Source organism: Penicillium griseofulvum (assembly GCF_001561935.1).
Source record: "Penicillium griseofulvum strain PG3 chromosome Unknown contig_85, whole genome shotgun sequence".
NCBI classification, from domain to species: Eukaryota; Fungi; Ascomycota; class Eurotiomycetes; order Eurotiales; family Aspergillaceae; genus Penicillium; species Penicillium griseofulvum.
The window spans coordinates 392,011-410,824 of record NW_024467476.1 but is presented as its reverse complement, the minus strand read 5'-3'; the positions used below and the strand labels follow the sequence as shown (position 1 = coordinate 410,824).

At 46.8% G+C, this 18,814-nt stretch overlaps 4 protein-coding genes across 4 annotated transcripts; 2 read left to right on the top strand and 2 right to left on the bottom strand.

Annotated features, from left to right (window-relative positions):
* Positions 1–486: 486 nt before the first annotated feature.
* Positions 487–2,538, top strand: clf1 (putative cell cycle control protein (Cwf4); the record flags this gene model as incomplete). Its single annotated transcript, XM_040791131.1, has 2 exons — positions 487–2,253; positions 2,308–2,538. 2 exons carry the CDS (start codon positions 487–489, stop codon positions 2,536–2,538), a joined length of 1,998 nt encoding a protein of 665 aa, XP_040644187.1.
* Positions 2,539–6,063: 3,525 nt separating this feature from the next.
* PGRI_034170 (uncharacterized protein) lies at positions 6,064–8,187 on the top strand (the record flags this gene model as incomplete). The annotated part of the gene is made up of 1 exon (XM_040791130.1): positions 6,064–8,187. One exon carries the CDS (start codon positions 6,064–6,066, stop codon positions 8,185–8,187), a length of 2,124 nt encoding a protein of 707 aa, XP_040644186.1.
* A 437-nt stretch (positions 8,188–8,624) lies between these two features.
* PGRI_034160 (uncharacterized protein) lies at positions 8,625–11,147 on the bottom strand (the record flags this gene model as incomplete). Its single annotated transcript, XM_040791129.1, has 2 exons — positions 8,625–10,336; positions 10,388–11,147. The coding sequence occupies 2 exons, from the start codon at positions 11,145–11,147 to the stop codon at positions 8,625–8,627; spliced, it is 2,472 nt and encodes an 823-aa protein (XP_040644185.1).
* A 2,319-nt stretch (positions 11,148–13,466) lies between these two features.
* PGRI_034150 (uncharacterized protein) lies at positions 13,467–13,829 on the bottom strand (the record flags this gene model as incomplete). The annotated part of the gene is made up of 1 exon (XM_040791128.1): positions 13,467–13,829. The coding sequence occupies one exon, from the start codon at positions 13,827–13,829 to the stop codon at positions 13,467–13,469; it is 363 nt and encodes a 120-aa protein (XP_040644184.1).
* Positions 13,830–18,814: the final 4,985 nt, after the last annotated feature.

Genomic DNA, 18,814 nt, shown 5'->3' with positions numbered 1-18,814 from the left:
GGAAGAAAAGTGGTGCTTAGTCAGAATAAAGCTATCAGTTATATTTCATAAGTATTTATACCCGGGTACTTATATTTTCCGCCGGAAGAATTTTGTATCCACTCACGCAGTAGTAAAGCAAAGGCGGTATAGATAGAGCGGTGGACAATGGAAGGATTGGGGTGCAAATACTTGTGAAATGCCACTGGGGTAGTTACGGGTGGCGGTAATGACCAGTCACGCAGTTCTGCGATTTCATCGATTCTCTTGAGCTACGGGTCCAAGCTACTCTCGGCGTCACTGGATTGGGCGTGGAGAAATTTTTCTGCCAATCTCTGAGTTAAGCGATCGCCGTGGTTTGGTGAAGCCTGCTCCAACTCTCAACCCCCCCTCTTGCCCAACCTGCATTGTTTGCCTGAGAATTTCGACCTCCCCAAACTTCACCTTACATCATTTTAAGTCGCGGACCACCTCTTTACCGGGACCAGTCAATACAATACTATCAAAATGGAGGCCTCTCGTGGTCCTCCCCGGGTCAAGAACAAGGCCGCCGCGCCGGTTCAGATCTCTGCAGAGCAATTGCTCCGCGAGGCCGTTGACCGACAAGAGCCTGGCCTTGAGGCACCGACACAGCGCTTTGCCGATCTTGAAGAATTACACGAGTATCAGGGTCGGAAAAGAAAGGACTTCGAAGACTATGTGCGCCGTAACCGCATTAACATGAACAATTGGATGCGCTATGCCGCATGGGAACTCGAACAAAAGGAATTCCGTCGAGCGCGATCCATCTTCGAGCGCGCGCTCGACGTTGATCCAACCTCGGTGGTGCTCTGGATTCGCTACATCGAAGCTGAGATGAAGACACGGAATATTAACCACGCCCGAAACCTCCTCGACCGCGCCGTGACTATCCTCCCCCGCATCGACAAGCTCTGGTATAAGTATGTCTACATGGAGGAGACACTGGGCAATATTCCCGGTACCCGTCAAGTGTTTGAGCGATGGATGTCATGGGAGCCCGAAGAGGGTGCGTGGAGCGCATACATCAAGATGGAAAAGAGATATGGCGAATTCGAACGGGCACGCAGTATTTTCCAGCGGTTTACTGTCGTTCACCCCGAACCCCGAAATTGGATCAAATGGGCCCGCTTCGAGGAGGAGTACGGGACAAGCGACTTGGTTCGCGAGGTCTATGGTGTGGCTATTGAAACGTTAGGAGAAGACTTCATGGACGAGAAGCTCTTTTCCGCTTATGCCAAATTCGAGGCCAAGTTGAAGGAGTACGAGCGCGCACGAGCGATTTACAAGTATGCTCTAGACCGACTTCCTCGATCCAAGTCTATGGGCCTTCACAAAGCCTACACGACCTTTGAAAAACAGTTCGGTGATCGTGAAGGTGTGGAGAATGTCATTCTGTCCAAGCGCAGAGTGCAGTATGAAGAGCAGCTCAAGGAGAACCCTCGCAACTATGACATCTGGTTCGACTTTGCACGATTGGAGGAGCTTTCAGGTGACCCAGACCGGGTGCGGGACATCTACGAACGGGCCATTGCACAAATTCCTCCATCACAAGAGAAAAGACACTGGCGCCGCTACATCTATCTCTGGATCTTTTACGCCGTATGGGAAGAAATGGAAGCGAAGGAGATGGAACGCGCCGGACAAATCTATCAGGAATGTCTGAAAATCATCCCGCACAAGAAATTCACATTTGCCAAAGTCTGGCTCATGAAGGCACAGTTTGAGATTCGCCAAATGCAGCTACAAGCAGCCCGGAAGACCCTGGGTCAGGCGATCGGAATGTGTCCGAAGGACAAAATTTTCCGTGGCTATATCGACATTGAACGCCGGTTGTTCGAGTTCGGGCGATGCCGTACTTTGCTCCAGAAGCAAATCGAATGGAACCCCTCCAACAGCCAATCGTGGCTGCAGTTTGGAGAGCTGGAGCAAGGTCTGGATGACGCGGAACGAGCGAGAGCTATTTACGAGCTTGGAGTCGAGCAGCCGACACTTGACATGCCCGAGCTTGTGTGGAAAGCGTACATCGACTTCGAAGAAGAGGAATGCGAGTATGAGCGGGTCCGACAATTGTACGAACGTCTCCTCCAAAAGACCGACCACGTCAAGGTATGGCTTAACTACGCTCGCTTCGAGGCCTCTGTGCCGAGCGAGGAAGAGGAAGAGGAAGGTATCAGCGCAGACGCAGTGGTTCGCACGCGTGCTGTCTTCACTCGGGGACACAAGGCGCTCAAGGACAAGGATCTCAAGGATGATGTAAGTTATTATTTCCACTCACACACTATTCGGTATATGCTAATTTCGGTAAAGCGTGTGGCACTCCTCGAAAGTTGGCAAGCCTTCGAACACTCCAGTGGATCGCCCGAGGATATCGAAAATATCGAAAAACAGATGCCCCGACGTGTTACGAAACGCCGCAAGTTGGAGGACGACAAGTACGAGGAGTACACGGACTATGTGTTCCCTGCAGACGACAAATCTGCTGCCAATCTTTCTCGTCTGCTCCAAAAGGCACACCAATGGAAGCAGACACAATCCTAGAGTATGTGGTAGCTTTTATTTCATAACCAGACTATGAAGGCCTGTACTAAGATCACTAATATGACTTGTGATCATCATAATACACTGTCGTAAACTGGAACCTTGCGATAGTTATAGTCTGCATTCTTAAGATCATTTTGATAGTAGGCAATGTACGTAGTTACTAGTCCGCTTTGTACAGTCTCACGTGGCCCAGGGCAGCCATTGGTAGATATTCACCATAATCCTGTTAAGGCCGAAGAAGATTACTCGTATCCTGCTTCTTAGGACGTTGTGACCTCTTAGCCATTTGCAACGGAGACTCATCATAGAATCGCGTGCCTAGTCGGGATCTAAACCCGCGTCTTGTAGATGAAATATATATAAGTATAGACACGCTCACGATCAAGATTCTCGCTAAACCAATCAATGCCGGGAATTTAATTGCCGTTCTTCTAAAAATACCTCGTTTGTCTAGATCTCTAGTTCCTATGTCGGGCTATTGAATCCAACCCTAAAAGGTAAATCTAACCCTAAAAAGCAATCCGGAAATTTATTTCCCTTATCTTTCCCTTTGACTTGGATACTTTCGTGAAAACATCTATGCGAAACCCATTGGGGACGGACCTCATGTGCTATAATAATCAGACCAGAATACCACCCGGTACTTGCGTGTGACAATGAAACCGGACCACAGACCCTCATTCGATTAAATCGGTGTCGCCGGCTAAGCGGCACGAACGGGTATGTGGTGTCCTCATAATGAGACCGTCCCCTGCATCCAGACAAGTATGATGGATGTTGTGCATGCTGACTACCAGTTCCTTTTACATATTCCCCTGTTGTGCGACGGCTGCATCCCCGATCCTTCAGCGGGGGCGGGGCCTGACTCCAGATATCTGTATACGGAGTACATCTGTACGGAGTAGTGGTATAGTGGTATAGCTGTGGCTGAATTAAAGATTGGGCGGACGCTTTGCAGAAGCTGAGGAAGATGTCCATCGATCCGCTGAATTGCATTTCTCGATCATGAGATAGGAGATGTAATGTTGAATCTATCCCCTCAGATCATGAAACAAGAACTAAGACATTTCCACCAGTCTCACCCACAAGTTCCACAGCCCCACGTTCCACGGCCCAGCCCCCGAGGTCCTTCCGCTTTGATATCGCCCTCGTATGTTGAAGACTTCGTCAAACATATGTCTTAATTGGTATAAAAGCCATCGGAAAAATTATGTAAACTCTTGCAAGAAATGCCACTTGCCAACTCGAGTCTTTGATTCGTCTTTGTTGATCAAGACCTTCATGGAGACTCCGGTTTCAGGAAAACTCTGTATTAGGAAATTCTTTATACATCTTTGCATCAAAAGACAATCTGAAACACTATTGTAGATCTTGTAGAAAGTGCGATGGAACACGGGAAGAGGAAATCCAAGATCCTCTAGATAAATTTTGGAGGATTATTTACATACAAGTAAATTGATAGGCCAATCTACTCTATATATAAAGCAAACTGGGGTATGCAAGGATATGTAACCTTAGAATATTATGAATAGATAATTAGTATGTTCTACACATAATAAAGGAGTAAAAATAGGTCCTTGAACTCTATATTTGAAGACGCCAAGACATGAAGTAAAGATGGATATTTCGGTCTTTGAAAACCGATGGTGGCATGACAATCATGTCCATTGATCATGGCCACTGAACAAAGCAGGATTTGAATAACTTCTTTTGATAGTCGTCACTGTAGCTAGTTGAGCATCTATAAAAGCACTACTAATTCCTAACTTTGAAAAGCTATCAACGGAGTTGTAACGCAACACACATATTCTTCTTAGCTCTCAGTTAACTAGCTGAACTTCCAAGCAATTTTTACACCTTTGGCTTTAGTCAATACTACAATCCTGCTCCGGTTAGCATCGCTTCTATACCCGAATACCTTACTCCGTACAATCCTACCAAAAACAGTAAGTGCTTGTATTGATGTCAAATGCTCAACCCGAACTAACACCTCTTTTTAAATAGTGGGCAATATTGCAGATCAGCCGCTCGATGATATTTGTGAAATCTGCAAGAAGGATTTCTATGGCACGAACCAAACGTGCTCGTGCGTTAAATGCTGATTGGACTGGGATAAGGGGCATGGAATGATAGAAGCTCAAGATTCTAGGGCAGTGGATACATATGAAAATGAGTTGAATTTAAAACTAGTACCTATATAGGTATGCGGTACTTAGTACAGTTGCAATCAAAATCGGAAATTCGTACTCCGTGTGTACTCCGTGCGGAGCACTCCATAGATAGTTATAGAGCCGGTTACACAAGGTTGAATTTGAATAATCCTCAAGTCAAAGAGAAGGAAGATACCTTTTTAGAGGGCTAATAGGGCTAATATTTAGGACCATCGAAGGTTTATATATGAATACAGTTATAGAAGAGAACCTTGGAAGCGGCACGCCAAAAACGCCAAATTTGGGAATTCCCGTGGGTCCAACGGGCAAGAACCATGGGTTTAGAGAGGGGGAAGTTTTGTTTTTATTATTTTGTTTTTATTTTGTATTTTTTATGTACAAGACATGTACATAGAGATCAATGCATAACAATGTACTCCTTGCTGTCTCTGTTCTATATATCCGCCCTAGAAGCATTAGAGAAATCCAGAAAATTCAAGTGTAATGTCAAAACGGGGGTCCAAGTACGTTGTGGTCCCACTTTATCGGGACGTCTTACGGGAGAGCCCCTGATCAATATCAAGAGAATAGATGAAAGCTGAAACGAACCAATAAGAATAAACATAGGCACGAGGATGTTTCTTTAATCCAATCAAACTGAAAATAACCCAAATTAACGGAAAAAAAACTGGATTGGCAAAAAAACTGCGAACGAATTGAAAATGACGAAATTATTCCCCTTAAGGGATGGTGTCGTTCGCTAACCCCCTAAGCCAACTAACCTCCTCCCGTTAGGGGGGTGAGAGGGCCCTTCTTTCTGTCTTACCTGGTGATTTCTGTTTGCCTCTCCCTTTTTCTCTCTGAATTTACCCTTGTGCTGTGCACTTTGATATTCTCATTCATTCTTTTAACACCTCCATTCGCTTACTCGGCTTTTGCTGGCCCTTACTTTTCTTTTTCAAGTTTCGACTGGATCGCCCCCCAGCCTCAGGCCCTGATTACTCGACATCCTCTTTGATCCGACGCGTGTTGTGATCCCATTGTTGACACCCCTGAACCGCTTTGATTGTATCCCGAGTCGCCGAGTCATCCGGTACGCGACCCACCTCAGTTTCGCCCTGAGAGCTTGAAATCGCGGTTGACCGCGCAAAAAGCAATCGAAAACTCGTGTTCACGCCTGTTATCGCGTCAGAATTGTGGTTTGTTGGCATTTTTTTTTCGCTCACCTGCCTCGGTCGAGATGAGATAGTGCTCTGGCAGTCACCTTTTCTTTTCTAATTCGGGACATTCAAATCCCCTGCTGGCTGGCCACCCAGCTTCGCTAGTCTGACATAAATCACGACTTCGAACTATTCAATTTGAACCTTTCAACATGAAAGGCCCTAGACCCATTATCAAGATTGAGGGCGATTGCTCCACTATCCACGACGATACCCTCTACGTCTATTCACCAGATGGCTTTGCATCAATACCTCTCAAAGAGAATGCAAAATGGGAACCGCACCCCTCCCCAGATCACATAGTTACCAACCCTGCCTGTGTCCAGGGAAGCGGGGGAGACTTTTATCTGGTTGGCGGGACCGGCTCCCCCGATAACAGCGGCCTCCAGCGCTTCTCGTTCAGTACAAATAAGTGGGAGACACTAACCGGCGCATCATCGGAGATGAAAAACCGAACTGGACATGGCGCCGGGTACATTCCCTCAACTTCGCAGATATTGGTTTACGCAGGAAACACAGATGGGAGCACACGGATATCACAATCGACACTCATCATTTCAACAAAAGGCGGATCCTTTGACGTATCATCGGGTGTCGACCAGGGCGCGCCGGCATTGTATGAGCCGATAATTTTGCCTTGGAGTGCTTCCGAGGTCGCCATGATTGGTGGCTCTCCCACCAATACCGATATCTTTATCTATGACTCTAACAAAGGCTTCGGGAAATCAGAGGCAACTCTTCCTTCTGCAATCCAAGCTTCATCTCGATGCGCCCTCGCCTCCGAATCTGGTGGTAAAACCAAGGTCCTCGAGGAGTTTACAATGATCGCTTCCCCAAACACGGTTACTGGCTACCTTCTCAGCTCAAAAGGAAAGATCCAGAACCCGGCTACCGTCATCGCACCCTCGGAAAAAAGAGATATCACCGATTCTTACAACGGCACATTCGCCCCGACGGCATCCTGGTCTGATTATACGCTCGCCCAGGGCGGTGGCTTGGTCGTTCTTGCCAGCGGCCAGAGTAGTGACTCATTGGCGATCTTCAATCAGACTTCCAACGCATGGGTCAACTCCACAGAGCTGTTCTATGGAAAACCAGATCAGAACGTTCTCAAAGCAACCAGCACATCATTCACATCATCTACTCCGACACCAACCTCAACCTCATCCACATCCACATCAACCACGGCCTCAGCCACACCCACTTCTTCGTCACCAGTTGTTGCTGCTGTGAGTAGTGGCCTGAGTGATCATGGCAAAATGATTCTTGGCGCAACTCTAGGGAGTGTCCTGGGATTTGGCTTGATCCTACTCATCCTTCTTTTCCTTCTGCGACGCGAGAAGAAGAAGAAACAGGCAACCCAACCCGGCGGTGGTGGCGATAACAAAGACCGCCTAAGCTTCCAGGATCAGGGCATAGAACCCCTGACCGAAGGCGCTTACCCAATGGCAAGATCTCCTGTCCCCCTCGCGGCTACTTCGGTCGACTCGTTGGCTATCATGTCCGGCAGATACAAGGGAGAGAAATCACTCAAGCCGCCTAGTAGCACAGGTTACGGATTGTCTCCTCAACCCAAGGCCAGCAGTCCGCTGTCCACAATTCCCTCTAGTGGTGTCATGGGTGCATCAAGTGTATACACGGAAGACACTAATCGGGCTGGCGATGACACCGGGCGTGAAAACCAGGCCGCTGACCGAATGACTGATGAGGGGTGGGGGAAGTACTTCGAGGACGGCGGTACCACTAACTTCCAATCCGACCGCTCGACCATCAGTTCTGCATACACCAAGTCCGATTACCGCGGAAGCGGCTGGCCAATGAGTACGCTGACACCGTTGAATTTCGGCTTCCTTGAACAGCCCAAGCCACTCGGTCGCGTTCCCAGCGGCAGCCCCACCACGGAACACGGCCCCCCTGACATGGGTAGTCGAAGCCTGGTGATCCCTGAGAGCCAATCGGCACGAATCTCCAGTGCGGATTCAATCAGTGTCGCCTCAGACGACGACCGCGATGATTCAAGGTGGCAAGGTGCGCACCAGAGCAGCTGGCTCGGACGTCCCTCAAGCAGCAATTACACTACTAGCTTCTACCAAACCAGCACGCAAGATATGCCTTGGGAATCATCAAATCCAAGCCTTGCGGACAAGCCCAAGCATCCTAATGCACGAAGGTCCAGCGTTATCATACCACATGATATCGATGAACTTCCGGTGCAAGGCCAGAAGAATACTACGAATTCAGATATGAGCTGGCTCAATCTCAAGGCTGATCGTTAACTTGCGTTGGCCCACTATTCCCACTTACAGTCCATCTGGAGCGCAACTCTCCCATACCCTCCTTTACCCAAACAATACCCACCTGATCTCGCCAGGTCATTCCGCGACTCTCTTACTTCCACATCCATTCCTTCCATAGCGTCTCCATGGCTATTAGTGTCTTGAAAAAGCCTATTGCTTTGTGTTCGTTGCATTTGACGTGCATTTCCATTCGCATCTAGCATCTTCCTCGTTTTCTCTTTGTGTGTATGAGCGATTCCCTAGCATGTGCCACAATTGTTGAACCGGTTCTTTGATTCCTTTTCACGGCTGTGCCTGCGCCGATCTACTTCTTGTATGCTGTTATTCTGTACATATCTAAGTGTAAATCACTTGAAATCAAACCCATCTCGAAACATCATATTCATTACCATTATCATGCATCATAAGCACCCCCTTCAATAAAGCTTCGCCAAAAACGAATGTCTCTTCGACACCTTCCGAAACTCATCAACCATAGGACTAAGCATCTTCCCATCATCAATCTCCATAGTCTCCATCTGCGCCTCCTTCCTCAAAAACGGAATCTTCTCCTCACTCTTACTCCGAATATAATAATGCTCATCATCCTCCTCCATCCCAATAAACCACCTCTCCTTCAACTGCTTCCCCCAAGGCCCACACCCACATGCACCCTCCAACTGCGTCGTCTGAGGACTATTAACAGCAAGCGCAAACAAATTCTGCGGCTCCGTAAAATCAGTCACCTGTCGTCCCCGCGCTTCGACAATCATAAACCCAAGACAAACCGCACTAGTCAAGAACGCAAATACGAGAATCACATAGAATATGCCCTGCCATTTCTCCGTCCCACCAGACGCATACCCAACTACTTGAATACTCGCATTGAAACTCTGGTATACAGGCTCGGAAAGAACATTCCCGTTGGAAAGACTGTAATTCCAGAATGGCGTGAATGGAGCATTCTGGCTACTCAGAATCAAAGTACTACCGGCCATAACTGCTATCGCTTCAGCGATGGATGGCAGTGATGGGTCGAGAGTGAAGGTAGAAGATGTCTCGTTATAGGCCGGCATCATCTGCATGAGCAGTCTGGCATTGCTTGCTGCGCCATCTGAGATACCTGCGTTTAGACTGAGTGAATTCGCCCATTCGGAAGCGAGATTCTTCCAATCTGAATCCCAGAGTCCTTCTATGAAACTGCCTTGGCGACGGTCGTATTGCAGGTCGTTTGAGGGGTTTTCACAATCTGTGCTTAGGGTTGCGCCGCTTTGATCAGCGGAGTATTTTGTCGAGCACACGCCTGTTTGTTTCGCGCGGAGCGAACACAACACGTACTCTGGTGTGTGAGTGTTGTTATCGACGGGTGGTGGCGTTGCGCCGAGGAGGTAGACTGCGTTTGCGGGGAATGGACCTGTTCCGTTGAGGATTGTGTTGTATGGGAGAGGATATTTTCCGAAGATTGGAGGTACTTGGCCGTATTTCGGGCCGAATTGGAAGAGGGAGTCGACGACTGTGCGGTTTAGCCAGGAGGGTGGGTGGGGGATGTCGGCTACGGGCCAGGCTGATACGTTGAATTTGTGGCCCGGCCAGGAGGAGTAGATTAGGGGGCTTAGTTCTTTTTTTGTCATTCCTGCGCAGAGGACGTTGATTGCCGGGGAGGGGACGGAGGCTTCGATGTTGTATTTTCCTTCGCCGGAGTTGTCGGTTGGTTGTTTGAGGTTGTTTTTTGTGTTCATTGCTGCGGCGGGGATGCCGCCGTGTGGCATTGCCATTGTTATGTTGTTGATCATTCGGTTGTGTTTCTTAGATAGAGTTGATGTGTCTTGGATGTCGATCCAGCTGCCTGTTACTGTGGTGTTGTCCCAGAGGGAGCCTGTTGGCGGTGGGCGTTTTTGGAGTTGGCGTGAGGTTTCATTGTTGCTTCCCACGAGCTGGCCCCATTGGGATATCCATTGTTGGTAGTTGTGGTATGCGTCGCCGGCGTGGACGATCTGGAGACAGGTTGTGTTGCGATAATACATATCCATCTCGTTGGTTACGGGTGTGCCGCAGTCTGCTGCGATGTATCCCGGGTTTGCGAAGCTGGAAGTTACCTTGCCCTGGAGGATTGTTGATTCAACAGGACCAAGAGTGAGTTTGGGTTCGACTGTGGTTGGTTAGTGTAACGCACTTCAAGGATAGAATAGAAATAAGTCACCTAGAGCTTGCGATGCGGTGGTGTATAGCATCGCGACGAACGTTGCAACCAACGCAATAGACCCGAGAAAAGTAAGTGCTGAATAGCGCAACGCCTCCCAATGCACAATCATAGATCCGGGTTGCATGATCCAGGCTCTCATGTTCATATCTGAGATACTGATTCCTCTAGAATCTTTCATCAAAGCCCTCCGACTAAGCACTTGTCCTAGAAACGCGACGCAAATCGTAACATAGGCTAATTCAATCGTCTTCGCAAAGAACGCGCTCAGCAACGCTGCTGTAGGCGGAGCTAACGATCCCGTATTGGAGATATTGTGCCATCGAGGCTTGCCCACCGCAATGCCAAGATAGATACCTGAAAAGATGGTGGAATAGATAGCCAGAATCAAGACTGTCAAGGGGACCCATGAAAGCCGTTTCTGGAGAACTGTTGCTCGATTAGGGCAACGCACGTGGGTCTGTGGAGAATGCGGAGTCTGGGGAGACTCGGGGATTTGGTAGGTATGTGGCGTTGTAGTGGCGGTACTATCCGTTGAATCGCGCTTGTTGGCTGGAATTGCATCGCCGGATGAATTCGAGATTCCTAGGCCAATATCGCGCATAACTTCTTCGGACCATGTGCTCTCTGAAGGTGCATGGTAACGGTAGTCTGAGTCGGTTGGGCGATTACTAAGAGGATTCCAAGAACGTTGAGGCTGTGTGTCGAGTGAATCTTTAGACAGCAAAGAGTGCTGTGACTCCCGCGACGACGAAGCCATGATGGAACACGTAAAGTAAGGAAAAAGATAAGAAGGAATGCGCGATACTCGTCTTAAAGGTCAAGTCGCAGCCATGTTAGTTAAAAATAGGGAAAAGGGGGGGTTCCCGAGAGATTTCAGCCCCAGGGCTGAGAGGGACCCGTCTAGCCTTTCCTTAGCCTTATCGTGACCTGCTTAGTTGCTTGGCATGGGGTTTGTACTTTTGCTGAATTGGAATTTGATTCGATTCATTGACATTTTGTTGATTGCTTATTTTCGCGTATCGACGGCTAATCGAAACTTTGCGCCTCTTAGCCGCACTATATTAGTTATATCTGTTGTATCACTCTCTAAATATATCTGGGGAACTCATCATTGCCCTGGCCCAAATTGAAATAATATAGACGGAACAGGCCGGAACCCCGTAAGCCCATTCTTAATCCTTGTTCGAGTGTTGTTGGCTTCCCCTCAATACGAAATCTCAGTGATATTACCAAGCGCTGGGCCAATCGAGTGCATAATCTTGCGCCTTTATGTTGTACATCCACGTGGAATTTGTATTTCCCATCTTATCTGCAGGTGGGTTAAAGTAGATTTGTCATAAGTTCGGTTGATCTCCGTTATAGATCGCATATCTAGAGTATTCTGCGAGTCATGGCAATTCCTTGGATTTCCGCACTGACCATGATTTTCCCGTGCGGGGATCTGGTTATTAGCTCTTCCTACGAGGTGTCAGGATAGTCTCGCCCTTCGTAAAACTGCACCCAGGTGATACTCAGCTCAAATTTCAGTGGCCTGCTTTTGCTTTTTGGGAGGGCTAATGCGTGTAATGCTGCCTAATGGGAGAGGGGTAGAGCCATTGAGTATGCGAACACAGGGTTGCGATCAAATTTAGCCCACCAAGAGCGTAAAGGGGGCCAAGGTAGGTAAATTTGTAGAGTGATTGGTCTGCTGTGTAGTATTTCGCACAATATTTGTGTGGTTCATCCAAGTCCTAGTCGTTATCAGTATTGCCCAGTTGGTGCGATGCGAGAGTTGGAGATAAGTAGACAGAGGAGCTGTGTGGATACCGAGCTGTCGGAAAAAGAAAACAAAAAGGACATTGGAAGTCACATTTGCATACTCAAGAATGTAGAGCTGCTCAGTGGTCCAGAGATGTTGGTAATTAAAGCTAGCAAAACGAAGCTAGCCGCCATGAACCAGGGAAAGATCCAGGGCCGTTTGTACAGCAGAATTGACAATGGCCAATCTGGAGTTCTGCTTTTCAACCTACCAAGGGGTAGCGCGATATTTTCCAGCAAGATTGAACTCGTTACCCAACTCAAACAGATACCCGTGGAGTGCCGAGGACGGAAGTACACGCTTCCGTACTCGTGAGTGCAAGCTGTTTGGTTGGGAGATTTGATTCATATCTAGCCAAGGGTATAGACTGAGACCTTCTACCCTTGGCTCCCGTAATTGTGTCAATATCGGTGTCGGACTAAAATGTTCCAAAAGCCGATACCCGGATATAGATATGCCGTGTAGCGTAGCCGAAAGGGTTTCATATTCAAATGCCGAAAGCTTCCGTCCCTGCATTGACTTCTCTAGTTCCATACCAGTGCAAGGGTTTTTTTTTATAACACTTGAACTAATTAACGTCGCCAATGATACGGACCATGTGCTCTAGTGACCTATCATTATGGAATTGTTGGGCTTTGATGAGTAGATGATTTGTTTGATTGAGAGAGCAGAAACAAACCAAGGATTTAATATCAAGGAACGCAAAGAGATTGATCTATGATCGAAAGAACTGTTGGACTTGGATAGAAATAGACGGGTAAGCAATAATGAAAGTAGCAACCAAAGAAATGGAATCAGCACTGATGCTTGTAGCGGTGCCATCCTTAACCCATGACTTAGCACCTCTGTCGCTTGGAAGAACCGCGAGGGCAAAGGGTATCTTTCTCTCTGTCCGGGGATTTGTCGCTGAAAACAAGATCTGGGTTATTAGATCTGGTAATCATGTGGTCGCAGTGTGCAACAAAAGTCTCATGGTCGACTTTCTCTGGCTCTCGGTGCAAAGCCAAGTAACCAGCAGCAGATCTAGCTTCCGGAAGCTCATTTTCCAATTCCTGAACAAGAGTCCAAAGCGCGATAAAACAGCCAGGACCCTGTTTGAGCTGGCGAACAATATCAAACTGTGTTCTGTATGCGGCAATATAGGCCGCGGCCGATGGGTAGTTGTCTCGACGGGGGGAGCGCCATTTTTGCCACTGATTGGCAGCAGTGCATGGCATCTTGTTTGTGTTCCATATTGAAAACGGCGTTGTACAACCAATCGGCGAAAAGGGACTCGGATCAGTCAGACATATTGTCGATGATATTCTGAACATCCTTCTCCTTGTTCGAATACATCCACCGATAAGCAGTAGTCGACCACTCGTACCAGTTCTTGTAATCTGGGTCTTCTGGTTTTGGGTGGATGACTTTGATGTCGAGCAGAAAACAAAGTAATCCTACCTGGTGTAGAGCACGGCGTGTAGTATTCCACCACTCGATAGGGTTCATGGCCATGGTGAGCTTTGGGATCTCGGGAAGGATACTCGCTACAACCTCTTCTGGGAGCCAGGTTCCCTGGGTGAAGATAACCTTGCTATCAGGATGCACCATTCTTGCTGGTACCCCCGGTGACCCCGGTGACTCTGGTGATTTGGACGACATGATGGTACTCCGTAGAGAGGAAGATGCTGGGAGGTGTGGATGTGTGGATATGAGGAGAGGGAAAAAGGGTAAGAAGGGGAGGAGAGGGTGAATAAAGTGAGAATATCAGCCATTCTAACAAAGACTGGGTGATGATTCTAGAACACAAGCTTCATCATTGTCTTGCAGATATCACCTGTTTTATATAGCCCTAATGTTGTTCCCTCACAATAGCCATCCAATATGGGGTCCAGAACTCAGTTGGTTAGAGAAGTGCTAGTAACGCCAAAGTCGAGGGTGATCTTTTCGCCCTACACGCTAGTCAGCCAGTCAATCCCTTGTGCTAGGGTATCCCATTTAAATCTTCAGATAAAGAGACGGTCGTTGAAGCAAGCTCAAGACAGTCAGAAACCTGAATCACTCCAGCGCAATGTGTCTCACTCACGATGTCAATATTACCAACCCATTGGTAATTAAGGAGCAATGAAAGGCTTCTTCCTATCCCGATAGAAAACTATTCGGCATAGTCTCTAAAGCACAGCTTCGCGTGTGTCTTCAGATAACCCATTTTGCTCCCCAACCTCAAGTTGTGTAACATCACACACAGTCCCTCGACAAATCTTCGCATTGTGTTTGCTGTGCATCGCAGCGCAGCTTTCGGTATGGCCACTCGTCACACGCAGGACCCGGGGGCTGGTGCCCGTGTGTCGCACCTTGGAGCATCGTTTCCAGTTCAAATTTTGATACGATATGTGTTAGTCTCAGCTGTGGATGGAATGAAGATACGGGGAACAACGAAGAAAGAGGGTGGCAGGCTGGGCGACAGGGTTTGGCCGACTGCATGATTTCGAATCAATGCCATTTGAGCCCATGCAGCCTGTTCATCACGGTGGGGATTTGGAGAGGGGAAGATGGATTGGGTGTAGAGATTAGTTAGTTGAAGGGTCTAACAAGATGAAATGAACTGAACGTCAGCATGAGCTCACCAATAAGTTTCAAGAATTTATTTGAGATTGTACCTAGTACCTAGGATTGGAGAAGTTTACCCCGTTAGACGGCTTCTACTTGAATCGTCTTTCGAAACATAGAAAGGGAAGTGGACATGACGAGACAAGACTTGATGAATGGTCGCGAGGGCATGATATTTCTCAAGCTAAACACCGAAACGGGTAGTTTCAAACGACTTAGGTCTCCATCTTGTTAGTCTTTCAAGGCTAATGTATGACATTCGTTTCAGTCCTGTCAGTCTCCGATGTCGCAGAGTTTGTCAAAAGGTTTCTTGTGGCTGCATTGATACCAACGCACTAAGCGATAGTCGTGTCAACTTACGATGATTCACCAGTCCAGCCACCATACGCGTTCTCTAAAGCCCTTGGCATGGGGTAAAGTGCATAATCATCCTATATCAAACTTCTCAATGGCCAGAAGTAGTAACACTACGAATCTCGTCTACGTATCCCTCTCCGCTCGGGGGACCGAAAAACTCTCCGGGATTCCCAACAACATCCCATCTACGGAGTAGGTAGCCGCCTTACCATTGTACTCTCCACCCAAATATGCAGGGGCTAACCTATAGTGTTCGAAGTAATTTCCCTTTCGCTTGGCATCTTCGCACTCAATTCTAGGATGGAGCATGGATAGCGCAACCAACGTGACGTTTCTGCTTACGCAGCCTCATGCATACTAGATACGCTAGGATGATTATAGGCTTAATGCTTGTTTGTGAGTCGAGAGGGAAAAATTTCAAGATATCAAAAACCGGATATGTACTACTCCGTACGGAGTAATGGTCTGTCCGTATGCATTGACCATGTCATCCAGAACTGCGCCTTGCCTAAGCCACCGATCACTACTGAACTTAAGGGTTGTGTACTCATACGTTTTCTTACACGCTCCACTGAGAACTAGATCCGAGCCCTTATCGGTGGCGCAGACTAAATGTCCACATGTCTCTTCCACGTGGCCCGATATAGCGGATTTATTTCGGGAGTCTTGGAAGTGCTAGTTATTATGTTTTCTTATTTAAATATTAATACAACCGTTACCACTAAATATGTGAGCTCGTAGGGCAAGGTGGGAACATCAGCTTAGATAAACTTAGATAAATGGGGCAAAGGGGAATTGTTGAGAATGTAATTATCCCTCCAAAATACAACGTATACAGTTTTTGATTTCGATTTTGTAATACAAAGGGTCTCGACTTTAGAAACCTTTTTAGCGAAACTAGTTCTTGGAAGGGGGTTTGACTGTAGCCTAGACCTGGGGGATGTACGTGCTCAGACCATAACAGGGTCGATCCAATTTTTGAATAGTCTCGTCTCCGTTTATTAGCATCCATAAACAGTGTAACCCCGTCTATCACAAGGTCGGGGTGATTTTGCTCCGCTTTGTAAGCATATATCCATGGATGGTCCGGTCCATGGAATAGTATTCAAGCATCTCCCAATATAATCCGACAATGACTCAGCTCAGATCCATAATTATCCAGGGATGGCAGTGGCTTCCGACTAGAAATAGATCAAAAGATCAATAGCGCGAAAGCCTCCGGACACGAGCCACAGAAGGTTAGTGTGGAATCAAAGTCTCCACGCTTGGAATACGACCGGGACGCTATCTGCCGGATCGTCTCTATGGAGTTAAGCATAAATGCCGACTTACGAGCATTGACTTGTATAATTTTTTTTGGATTTTTGATGTATATATTCTCCAAAACCAGGCAGCAGTTTTGTGCAGTGGCTGAGTGGGAAAAAAGGAAGTGGATATCGACTTTTTTTTTTTTTTGCTCGGCCATTCGGGTATAAAAACTCCGATCGGTGTCGGGGAGATTTTATGTCTCCGGACAAAAATCCCAAGTCAAAGGAAATTTACTTGCAACATACGCCTCTAAACTTTCTTGAAATATAAGAGGCCGCGTGGGTAAAAAAAAAACAGTGGTTGCAGGAGTGAATTGGGGTAATCCATGCCAGTCAGCGGGAACAATGACCTCGGGATTAGAGCGAAGCTATACTATTGGTTCAGAGTAAACTAGCAAGCGGGCCACGAGTCCCTGCGTCCTAGTAAAATAAAGAAAAAACCCAAAAAACAGGGTCTTGCCAGGAACGTAAATTAAAGCGACGGGTACAGGGCTTTGACGAATCAAGCTTGTGGCGTAAGCACGAAACGAGTTCGAAGACTAAATCCTTCGTCAAGACAAGCATGGAAGTGTATTTGCTAGAGCAGGACTAGATAGCCCGAACTATGCATGAAAATCCCGTGGCTATACGTAGTCTGCATACGTATGCCCCAGCTAAGATCGAGTATGGGCAAATCAAGGCTCGGCTGGAAAAGCCCAAAACGTTGATTAGCCTATGAACCGCGTGTTTCTCAGAGTTTCAGCAGATCGGAGGATTGAAGCTTGGCTTGATCTGCCATGTGTCTGATATTTGCGGGAGATACCGAGGGATAAGTAAGAATGCCATTTTTGACATATGACTGATTAGAATACATGGTTGATTGGTGTAATCAAGGTATGTCAACTGCTGGTAAATAGATCACATATTTTGATAAATAATCAATTTCATTATATCATTATAAGTTTACATGTAATGCAACGTAGTAAAAGAAGCCCTGTAGAGTCCCCGCGAATAGTTTCGGGGCGGGGCGGATGAACGCGAATACGAATAAATTGCACGGGCCAGTCATTTTGAACCCCCTTGATGTTTAGGAAGGTTGACGTAGACAGCGAACCTTGGAAGATCTAGATTAAGTTAATTAGATTATCTTTACACGTGGAAATATATTGTAGACAAAACATTATTTATATTGTAGGTTACATGTAATTTTGGGATGAAATCCTGGCGGAACAAAATACCAATCTCGGTGTAAAGTACTCTTTCAAGGAAAGTCTGAGGGTACATTGTAACCCTGAAGGGGAAAGAGATTCGTTGAAAACGTTAAAAGTTGTCCAGGGCTGGACCTCTTATCTTTTTTTAGGGCGATCTCGCCCTGCAGTCAAGGAATAAAAATCGAACTGTAATTTGTATGAAACTAAGAATCTAATCAGCCAATCAATCTAAGAATCTTCGAATTGAAACCAATACCCGCTCATCAATTCCCGGAGGTGAGTTCCCAAACAGGCCAAAGTACAAACATCATCACTTACGTATGTCGGATATAGGGAAATAGTCAGATATTAGTACATTATTGACGTGGATTAAAAGCTTGTCCCATTCTCTTTTGAAGAAAAATACAATACATAAACTTGCTCAGGGTCCAATCGTCCCATTGCCCGTAGTTCTGCCGAATGGTGGATCATTTCCTTTCTTCGCTTGGTCCAGCCGAAGCCCTAGTCTGGATGACAACCCAACGGAGTTAAGACATTAACATTTCCGACTGCAACATTTATATATATATAATTAAAAGTAAAAGAAAGCTAGTGAATATATATATATATATACCAATTTGAGAATCAGATCCGAAAAATAAAAAAATACAAATACAAGTCACAGACCTCTTTTCGAACGGAGTCGCGGGCGGGCCGGAAGAAACGGAGAAGAAAACGGGTCTGCACAGGTGGATTAGGGGTCTTGGTATTGTATTTATGTCTTATATTTTGGGATTTTTATATTTCTTTTTTTTCTCCAAATAGCGTGCTCGGTATGGAACTGTATCCTCTGGGGTGCCTCGACAGACCCTGGAGCTTGGCTTCTTTCGCCCTTTTCAGTATAATTAGTTACCAATATACTTGGCTCATTTTTTTTTCCTTTTCTCTACTTCTTGATCTGTATTCCTATTTGAATTCTTACCTCTTCTTTTCATATTTATAAATCTCATTCCGATCGGACTATCCCCTCATCTTATCTCATAGGGATCTCATTTCCACTTCAACCTCTATCACGGGCACGCGCAGGGCGCATTTTCTATTCCCAGACGGCCTAGCACTTCTCTGGAAGAACTGTTATTTTGCGTTAGACAACCGGCGTTGAACTTCGACTTTTCTGCAACATCCCCAGGCCAGTTTGCAACTG